Source organism: Nansenia antarctica, assembly GCF_963989245.1.
Source record: "Nansenia antarctica genome assembly, chromosome: 9".
In the NCBI taxonomy this organism is placed as follows: Eukaryota; Metazoa; Chordata; class Actinopteri; order Argentiniformes; family Microstomatidae; genus Nansenia; species Nansenia antarctica.
The window spans coordinates 46,032,259-46,042,258 of NC_137679.1; the positions used below are offsets into that span (position 1 = coordinate 46,032,259).

A 10,000-nucleotide genomic window follows, 5' to 3' on the forward strand; every position below is an offset into this window, starting at 1 on the left:
ACCTGACCCTCTCTGTGTCCCTCTGCCAGCAACCTGACCCTCTCTGTGTCCCTCTGCCAGTCACCTGACCCTCTCTGCCAGTAACCTGACCCTCTCTGTGTCCCTCTGCCAGTAACCTGACCCTCTCTGTGTCTCTCTGCCAGTCACCTGACCCTCTCTGTGTCCCTCTGCCAGTCACCTGACCCTCTCTGTGTCCCTCTGCCAGCAACCTGACCCTCTCTGTGTCCCTCTGCCAGTAACCTGACCCTCTCTGTGTCCCTCTGCCAGTCACCTGACCCTCTCTGTGTCCTTCTGCCAGTCACCTGACCCTCTCTGTGTCCTTCTGCCAGTAACCTGACCCTCTCTGCCAGTCACCTGACCCTCTCTGTGTCCCTCTGCCAGTCACCTGACCCTCTCTGTGTGTCTCTGCCAGTAACCTGACCCTCTCTGTGTCCCTCTGCCAGTCACCTGACCCTCTCTGTCCCTCTGCCAGTAACCTGACCCTCTCTGTGTCCCTCTGTAACCTGACCCTCTCTGTGTCCCTCTGCCAGTCACCTGACCCTCTCTGTGTCCCTCTGCCAGTCACCTGACCCTCTCTGTCCCTCTGCCAGTCACCTGACCCTCTCTGTGTCCCTCTGCCAGCAACCTGACCCTCTCTGTGTCCCTCTGCCAGTCACCTGACCCTCTCTGTGTCCCTCTGCCAGTCACCTGACCCTCTCTGTGTCCCTCTGCCAGTAACCTGACCCTCTCTGTGTCCGTCTGCCAGTCACCTGACCCTCTCTGTGTCCCTCTGCCAGTCACCTGACCCTCTCTGTGTCCCTCTGCCAGTCACCTGACCCTCTCTGTCCCTCTGCCAGTCACCTGACCCTCTCTGTGTCCCTCTGCCAGTCACCTGACCCTCTCTGTGTCCCTCTGCCAGTCACCTGACCCTCTCTGTGTCCCTCTGCCAGCAACCTGACCCTCTCTGTGTCCCTCTGCCAGTCACCTGACCCTCTCTGTGTCCCTCTGCCAGTAACCTGACCCTCTCTGTGTCCCTCTGCCAGCAACCTGACCCTCTCTGTGTCCCTCTGCCAGTCACCTGACCCTCTCTGTGTCCCTCTGCCAGTCACCTGACCCTCTCTGTGTCCCTCTGCCAGTAACCTGACCCTCTCTGTGTCCGTCTGCCAGTCACCTGACCCTCTCTGTGTCCCTCTGCCAGTCACCTGACCCTCTCTGTGTCCCTCTGCCAGTCACCTGACCCTCTCTGTCCCTCTGCCAGTCACCTGACCCTCTCTGTGTCCCTCTGCCAGTCACCTGACCCTCTCTGTCCCTCTGCCAGTCACCTGACCCTCTCTGTGTCCCTCTGCCAGTAACCTGACCCTCTCTGTGTCCCTCTGCCAGTAACCTGACCCTCTCTGTGTCCCTCTGCCAGTCACCTGACCCTCTCTGTGTCCCTCTGCCAGTCACCTGACCCTCTCTGTGTCCCTCTGCCAGTCACCTGAGCCTCTCTGTGTCCCTCTGCCAGTCACCTGACCCTCTCTGTGTCCCTCTGCCAGTCACCTGACCCTCTCTGTGTCCCTCTGCCAGTAACCTGACCCTCTCTGTGTCCGTCTGCCAGTCACCTGACCCTCTCTGTGTCCCTCTGCCAGTCACCTGACCCTCTCTGTGTCCCTCTGCCAGTCACCTGACCCTCTCTGTCCCTCTGCCAGTCACCTGACCCTCTCTGTGTCCCTCTGCCAGTCACCTGACCCTCTCTGTCCCTCTGCCAGTCACCTGACCCTCTCTGTGTCCCTCTGCCAGTAACCTGACCCTCTCTGTGTCCCTCTGCCAGTAACCTGACCCTCTCTGTGTCCCTCTGCCAGTCACCTGACCCTCTCTGTGTCCCTCTGCCAGTCACCTGACCCTCTCTGTGTCCCTCTGCCAGTCACCTGAGCCTCTCTGTGTCCCTCTGCCAGTCACCTGACCCTCTCTGTGTCCCTCTGCCAGTCACCTGACCCTCTCTGTGTCCCTCTGCCAGTCACCTGACCCTCTCTGTCCCTCTGCCAGTCACCTGACCCTCTCTGTGTCCCTCTGCCAGTCACCTGACCCTCTCTGTGTCCCTCTGCCAGTCACCTGACCCTCTCTGTGTCCCTCTGCCAGTCACCTGACCCTCTCTGTGTCCCTCTGCCAGTCACCTGACCCTCTCTGTGTCCCTCTGCCAGTCACCTGACCCTCTCTGTGTCCCTCTGCCAGTAGAGACAGAAGTGAACCCTTCTTTTCCTCACTGAAAACGTTTATGTTGATTCAATCTCCTCATTCAAAACCCACCTCAAAACTCACCTGTTAACGCAGGCGTATCCCTGTTGATTTACTGTTCCCGTGCTGCTCTGCTGCTAGCTATGTCTATACTGTATATTTCTATGTATTTTGTATTTTGAATTTTGTAACTGTTTTTACATTTGTTGTTGTACGGCGACCTTGAGTGCCATGAAAGGCGTCTTATAAAATAAATGTATTATTATTATTATGTTCAACTCTTTTGGTGTATGGTCGATAGTTATTTTTTTGATTCCAGACAGCTGGCAGGACGGATGAATGGTTGGTTAATAATAATAATAATAATAATAATAATAATAATAATAATAATAATAATAATAATAATAATAATAATAATAATAATAATAATAATAATAATAATAGTAATAGCTTAGATTTGTATAGCGCCTTTCTCAAACCCAAGGACGCTTAACAGATTTCATAGACAGACAGAAAGTCAGACAGACAGAACAGAAAAACAAAGCAAAGAAACAAAGACAACGAGAGTGACAAACTAGACTAGAGGCCAAAGGCCTTGGAGAACAGGCGGGTTTGGAGGGCTGACTAGGGGCCAAAGGCCTTGGAGAACAGGCGGGTTTGGAGGGCTGACTAGGGGCCAAAGGCCTTGGAGAACAGGCGGGTTTGGAGGACTGATTTAAAACTGTCCTGGTGGGCTTGTTGGTTGAATGGATGAATGGTTGGTTGGCTTGTCAACTAAATATTGACTTTAAATATTTAGTTTGGAGACTTTGTTAACCTTGGGGTGAAACATCCAGTCAGTTCAGGGTGATTGTACTAACAGGAAGGCAGGAGTTCAATTATTATCTGTAATATTTACCTGGCAAACCCAACATTGAAAAACACTAAACACTAAAGAAATGACTAAATATTGGCCATTCCAGCCTGTCTCCTCTTATGGTTACAGTCTGCTCAGGTTTATGACCCAGGACTTCATATTCAGATGTTTTGATTGCGAGTTTGTGATAAAAATGTCTAAATTCAGCATTTTGCATGATCATGTTTTTCAATGAGTGTGTCATGTTTTTCAATAGCTGAAAGGTTGGATGGATATAGTCTACGGTTAAATGTTTTTGGAGTTAGAAAAAGCTTAATAGTTTGAAAGGTTTAATGGGTATCAGAAAGCTTTTATCAGTTATTTGACTAATAACTTACTTACTTTTATTAGTTCAAATTAGGTTAGGTTAAGATGGAAGAAAGAGAGGACGGATGGAGTATGTCGACGAACAATAGTTTATGCCTAAGCAAGCTCACCTAATATAATAATTAAAATATATAATATAAATAATAATAATAATAATAATAATTATATTACTGACACAACGAATGAACAGTTGGAATGGAAGGTGAATGAACGTCGTCGCCGTCACAGCGCGTCACTTCCTCTGAAGCCATAAGAGGCCACGCCCAGCCCGTGACGTCACTTCCTGTCTGAAGCCATAAGCGGCCCCGCCCAGCCCGGTGACGTCACCCATAGAGACAGAGACAGAGAGAGAAGATGGAGGACTACTCATCCACCGCCGCCAAGCAGCCCAGCGAGAACCTGGACGACCCGCCGAACAGCCGCCTGTTCCTGGTCACCAGCCGCTCCGTGTCGGAGGACGTCATCCGGGAGAACTTCTCCGTGTTCGGGGACATCCAGGGCATCTGGGTGGTCAAAGACAAGCAGACGAAGGAGTCCAAGGGAGTGTCGTACGTCAAATTCGCCAAGTCCTCGCAGGCGTGCGCCGCCATGGAGGAGATGCACGGGAAGTGCCTGTGCGACGGAACCAAGCCCATCAAGGTTCGTAACCGGCGGTCGTGAACGTTAGAATAAGTTATATATTTATATATATATATATGTTTAGTTAGAATAATACCGTGTACCGTTGGACAAACGTCACACACACCTCACTATCAGGTTGGTTTCCCCACACACACACACACACACACACACACACACACACACACACACACACACACACACACACACACACACACACACACACACACTGATTGCAGACAATGGGCCGCGTTCGTAAATTCGCTCTGAGAGCGCCGGAGCGCACACTGGCTGCAACGTCACAGAGCGACCGAGTAATTTGATTGGACAAGAGGCATTCCGTGAGTGCTGAGCAGATTTCCAGAGCCAATTTACGAACGCAGCCTTGGTTGAGCAACGCCAACCGTCTCGAGGATTCAATATATTCAAATTCTAGAAACCGTCAAACGGTCAATCAGGCCTTGTCCACACTACACCGTTTTTTTTGTAACCGGGGTTTTCCCTAAAAAAAAGAATCGCGTCCACACAATCACAGTTATAAAAAAACACCATCCACACAAAACCGCGAACATTGTTTAAACCGCGCCAAAAACAACCAATAGCGCCCCATTTCGAATCAGAAGTCTGGAAAACAGCTACCATTTCCGGTCCTATTATTATTATTATTATTATTATTATTATTCAAACTTCCTAAACATTTTTGAAACATTATGTCTGTGTATATTAAAAACTGTAGTCGTCATCACAAGTTAGAAAATGATATTGGGCCCCCAAATCAGTTTACAACTTCTGGTAATTATATTATGATGTTTCTGTCAGTAAAGGTATGCAAGCAATGCAGGGTGCGTTCGTAAATCCGCTCTGAGCGCCGGAGCGCACACTGGGTTCAACGTCCCGTAATTTGATTGGACAAGAGGCATTCCATGAGTGCTGATCAGATTTCCAGGGCGAATTTACGAACGCAGCCGTAATATAGCTAGTTAACAGAAGACGGAAAGAAACGTCAGATCAGATGTATAAACGGGTTATTTTGATAAACTGGACACATTTTGGGAATATATGTGGTTACTGTATGTGGTTACTTTCTCGCCTGAAAACTTCATAAAATGACATGTTACTCACATGCGGGATGACCTGACCTGGAAGGACAACACAAAAGGCACCATCAAGAGGGCACAACAGCGGCTATACACCCTGAGATGCCTCAGGAAAGAACACAACAAGCAGGAGATACTGGTGGCCTTCTACCGCGGCGCAGTGGAGAGCATCCTCACCTACGGCATCTGCAACTGGTTCTCCAGCTGCACAACAGCGGAGAGAAATGCGCTACAGAGAGTCGTGAGAACAGCACAGAAGATCACCGGCGCCCCCCTCCCCTCTCTGGAAGAGCTGTACAACACACGCTGTCTCAGGAAGGCCTCCAAGGTCTCCAGGGACCCGACCCACCCTGGGCACGTACACTTTATCAGGCTGCCCTCGAAAAGGAGGTACAGGACCCCGGCCGCTAAGACAAACAGACTGAAGAACAGCTTCTACCACAGGGCCGTCAAGGCCCTGAACACAGCAAAGGCCTAAGTTCTGGGCCCAGGACAGTCTGGACGGATTGTATGGCAGCTAGTGCTGAGGCACAAACATGTACATTTCAAGCCTGCAAACTGTGACACTTTAAATAACGTGAAAAAATACTTTTGTGCAATATGACAACCCTAGTTGACTATCTGTGCAGTATAGTACAGTGGATTGTGTACATACTAGCCTTTATTTATGTAAACCAGCTCCTTACCTTCTTGTGATTTTATTCTTTTTCTAAAAGTGTTTTTTTTCTTCCCTTTCCTAACACCAGGGGAGCCACCCCTCCTAAATTTCGTTGTTTGGTACCTGTACTGTAGCAATGACAATAAAGTCCATTCATTCATGTTAACACTTGTAGAGGCAAAAGTACAGATTTTAGCCAATGGAGGTTTAAATTGTCTTTGTTTACAAGTAGCCTAATGCCTAATGGCGCATATATTCTGACGTCATAGATGTCGCACAATTGACGTTCAAGCCGAAAACCCCGGTTTTTCCGTATACACCTCTCCGCTGAAACCGGAGTTTCTACAAAAGTTCACTTTCTCAAGAAAGCACGGTTTCAGTAACCGCGAACGCCGGGTGCGTGTGGATGGAAGGCAAAACCTAATGATTACTAATCTACACTCTCTACATTTACATTCTAATCTACACACTCTAATACACACATTTACCAAGCTCGGTCTCTCCCTCTCTCTCTCCTTCTCTCTCTCCCCCTCTCTCTCTCCTATTCTCTCTTTCTCTCTGTCTCTCTCTCTCGCTCTCCTATTCTCTCTCTCTCGCTCTCCTACTCTCTCTGTCTCTCTCTGTCTCTTCTCTCTCTCTGTCTCTCTCTCTCCTTCTGTCTGTCCCCCCCTCTCTCCTGTCTGTCTTCCCCCTCCCACTCTCCCCCTGCCTCTCCCTCCCCCTCTCTCTCGTACTGTTTCTAGCTAGCTAACATGCTAACTGCTGTTGTGTCCTAGGTGTTCATCTCTAGCTAGCTAACATGCTAACTGCTGTTGTGTCCTAGGTGTTCATCTCTAGCTAGCTAACATGCTAACTGCTGTTGTGTCCTAGGTGTTCATCGCTCAGTCGCGGTCGTCTGGTCGCCATAGAGACGTGGAGGACGAGGAGCTGACCAGGATATTCGTGATGATCCCTAAGACCTTCTCAGAGGAGGACCTGAAAGACACCTTCAAGGTAGCTGTGTGACTGACTTGTTGGGCAGAGCGCCCTCTAGTGGTGAAACGGCCTCAGTGCTGCCTGTCATGTCATGTTTTAGATCACTAGTCTGCACTTCTGGTTAGATGCTAAAACTGCATTTAGTTGTCTGGTACTTGTACTCAAGTGACAATGTGTGTGCGTGTGTCTCTCTGTCTCTCTCTGTGTCTCTCTGTCTCTCTCTGTCTCTGTCTCTCTTTGTGTCTCTCTCTCTGTCTCTCTCTTTCTGTCTGTCTGTGTCTCTGTGTGTTGCAGGACTATGGGGACATAGAGTACTGTGTGATCATAAAGAACAAGACCACGGGGGAGAGTAAGGGTCTGGGCTACGTCAGGTACAACAAGCCCTCCCAGGCCGCCCAGGCCATAGAGAACTGTGACAGAAGTAAGAGACCTACGCACCCTTCTGTCTGTCTGTCTCTGTCTCTGTCTGTCTCTCTGACTGTCTCTCTGTCTGTCTCTCTCTCAGCTACTGTCTCTCTCTCTCTGTCTCTCTCTCCTGCTATCTCTCTCTGTCTCTCTCTGTCTCTCTCTCTGTCTCTCTCTTTCTGTCTCTCTGCTACCGTCTCTCTCCCTCTCTCTCTCAGCTAGTCTCCCTATGTCTCTGTGTGTTGTAAGCTGTGTGTTAAGTGTGTATTGAGTGTGTGTCTCTGTGTGTTAAGTGTGTATTGAGTGTGTGTTAAGTGTGTATTGAGTGAGTGTGTATTAAGTGTGTGTTAGGTGTGTATTGAGTGTGTATTGAGCAGTGTTGCCACAGTTACTTTGAAAAAGTATTCTGATTACTGATTACTGATTACTCCTTTAAAAAGTAATCTAGTTACTTTACTGATTACTTGATTTTAAAAGTAACTAAGTTAGATTACTAGTTACTTTTTTAGTTACTATTGGCAGCTGCCTAGGCACCCGACCCCCCCCCCCCCCCCCCCCGCAACATAAAAATGAAAACTGGTTTTGCCAAAACTCACTTTATTTTAACAGTAACTTAAATTACATAATTAAACTTTAAACAATAACTTAAAACAACAAAATAAAGAGTCTTTCTTTGCCTCACCCAACATAAATACTTGTTTTTAAACAATAAAATAAATATAATCTTATATAATCAGTAACTAGCAAGGAGTGGTTTCACAAAACCTAAAACCTACCCTGACCATTCAGATATGATCCTAATATAATCCTAATCCTAAACTGGGTGAGTCTGAGTTTATCAATGAAGAGTGAACTCAGCTGTCAAGACTGCAAGGAGGCCATGAACACGCTATGGAGGCCATGAACACGCTATGGAGGCCATGAACACGCTATGGAGGCCATGAACACACTATGAGTGAAACAGTGGAAAGGGGCGAGTAAACCAGTGGTTGTATCTCATTAACAGAAGCTTCTCAAACCTCTTGTCAGAAAGTCTGTTCCTTCTAGGCGTGAGCACCAAACCTCCCAGACTAAAGAGCCGCTCTACAGGAGCGCTAGATGGGGTTGGAGTGTTATACTTCAAGAAAATGTTCTTAATGTTTGGATACTGATTCAGAATCTGAAGCTCATGCCCTGACCTCAAGTAGTCCATGACTTCCTTTTCTGCCGAGTAGGTCTCCTCTGGCTCCGCCTCAAAAGCAAAAAAGTCCATCTCGCCTTGGTTGGCAGTCGTGGTGGGTACACTGGCAGGGCTCTGTGCTGCAGGAGCAGTTTTGCGACATTCTGCTGTGAGAAGCTCCTTTACTTGCTCCCTCCTACCTTCATCTCTCAGCCATCGGAGTTTGAATTTTGGACAACTAGCAGCTGCGAGATGGGCATCTTTGTTGTCCAGCACACTGGCAAAACGAGTCTGGATAGCCTGAAAGATATAATTTGATATGTTTATTATTATCTAGTTGTAGCCTATAAGGTCTATTATTTATACCTTTATTTACTAATTATGTATGCAATTAGTTTGTGCAACTGACAACCTACATACTGCAGTATGGTGTGACTCTGCTCCATGTTCATGAATAGTGCAATGAAAATGTATTTATTTATCTTTAAGATGGAACAACATAGCATACCTGCACTATGGCATCTGGAAGGCCTGCAGTCATCTTGGATAGGGTGTCTTTCACAGCAAGGGTCTTCTGCATCAGGACTTCAAGTGTGGGCAGTAAAGTCCCATACGGACAGTCACCTTGTAGGATATCCAGTGCTATAGTTAGAGGCTTCATGACGGTACAGTACTCATGCAGGTACTGGTACTCCTGGTCTTTGAAGCACTTCACTCCCAGCTTGTTGCACAGAGTAGTCAGCTCATTCATGGGGATTTCTGCGATTCTCTTTATGGCTTCGTAAAAGGAATTCCACCTTGTGGATGTCGGTACCAGGAGCTTTCTTTTGTTAACCTCCTCCACCGTTTCTGACGCAACGGTAGATCGGCTTGCTTTCGTCCAGAGAGCTGTGCATTTTGCTGTGCTGCTCCTATACACAGCCTTGCTCTCTGGTTTGGAAGTGATGTACTTCTCCACATCACTTGTAGAAATAAGGTTGAGGGTATGTGAAGCACACCTTTGGTGCGGGGGAAGAATCAGCTGGCCATCACTATCATCCTCAGCTGATAGGATTTCTGACACATCTAAAAAAGTGACATCATCCGTGGCCTCCTCCACCGTCTCATCATCGGACTCTGTGACAGCAGGCTGATAGACTTGAAATGCCTTGACAAAGTTAGATCCATTATCTGTCACTGTTGCTACTACTTTGTTGATTAGTCCATATGAAGAGTGAATGTTTTCGATTTCTGCACCAATAACATCATACGTGTGTCTACCGCGGATTCTCCTACACGCCAATGCAGCCTTGTTGCGGTCTAATGTGGATCTACTAATCCAGTGGAGCGTTACTCCCATATAGCTCCTATTGTTAGCTGTCCAAATGTCCGCTGTAGTTGACACATAGTCGACCTCGTTCAGCGCAGCCTTCAGATGTTTTTCCATCTCTGCATACTCCTTCTCCAAGTACGAAGAAAAAGATGTTCTGTGAGGTAGCTCGGCATTGGTAGTAGTGGGGATCTTGTTAATGATGGCACGGAAAGAGGGCGAGTCAACTGTGTTTATGGGCAGCATTTCCTCTACAACATACCGCCCGACCAATTTATTCAACTCTCCCACACTTACAGGTTGTGATTTTGTAGGCCTACTGAAGTCCAGCTTTTGTTGCTTGAGCGGTGTGGGACCTCCCGCA

At 47.8% G+C, this 10,000-nt stretch overlaps 1 protein-coding gene across 2 annotated transcripts in view; it reads left to right on the forward strand.

Moving 5' to 3' along the window:
* The first annotated feature begins 3,761 nt into the window (after positions 1 to 3,761).
* Positions 3,762 to 10,000, forward strand: part of rbm45 (RNA binding motif protein 45) — a 23,466-nt gene continuing 17,227 nt past the window's right edge. For both annotated transcript variants that reach the window (XM_080539361.1, XM_080539362.1), the window contains exons 1-3: positions 3,762 to 4,054; positions 6,659 to 6,781; positions 7,058 to 7,184. In XM_080539361.1, coding sequence (XP_080395487.1) covers positions 3,770 to 4,054; positions 6,659 to 6,781; positions 7,058 to 7,184 — 535 coding nt within the window. In that variant the 5' untranslated portion in view covers positions 3,762 to 3,769. The remainder of the gene's footprint in view (positions 4,055 to 6,658; positions 6,782 to 7,057; positions 7,185 to 10,000) is intronic.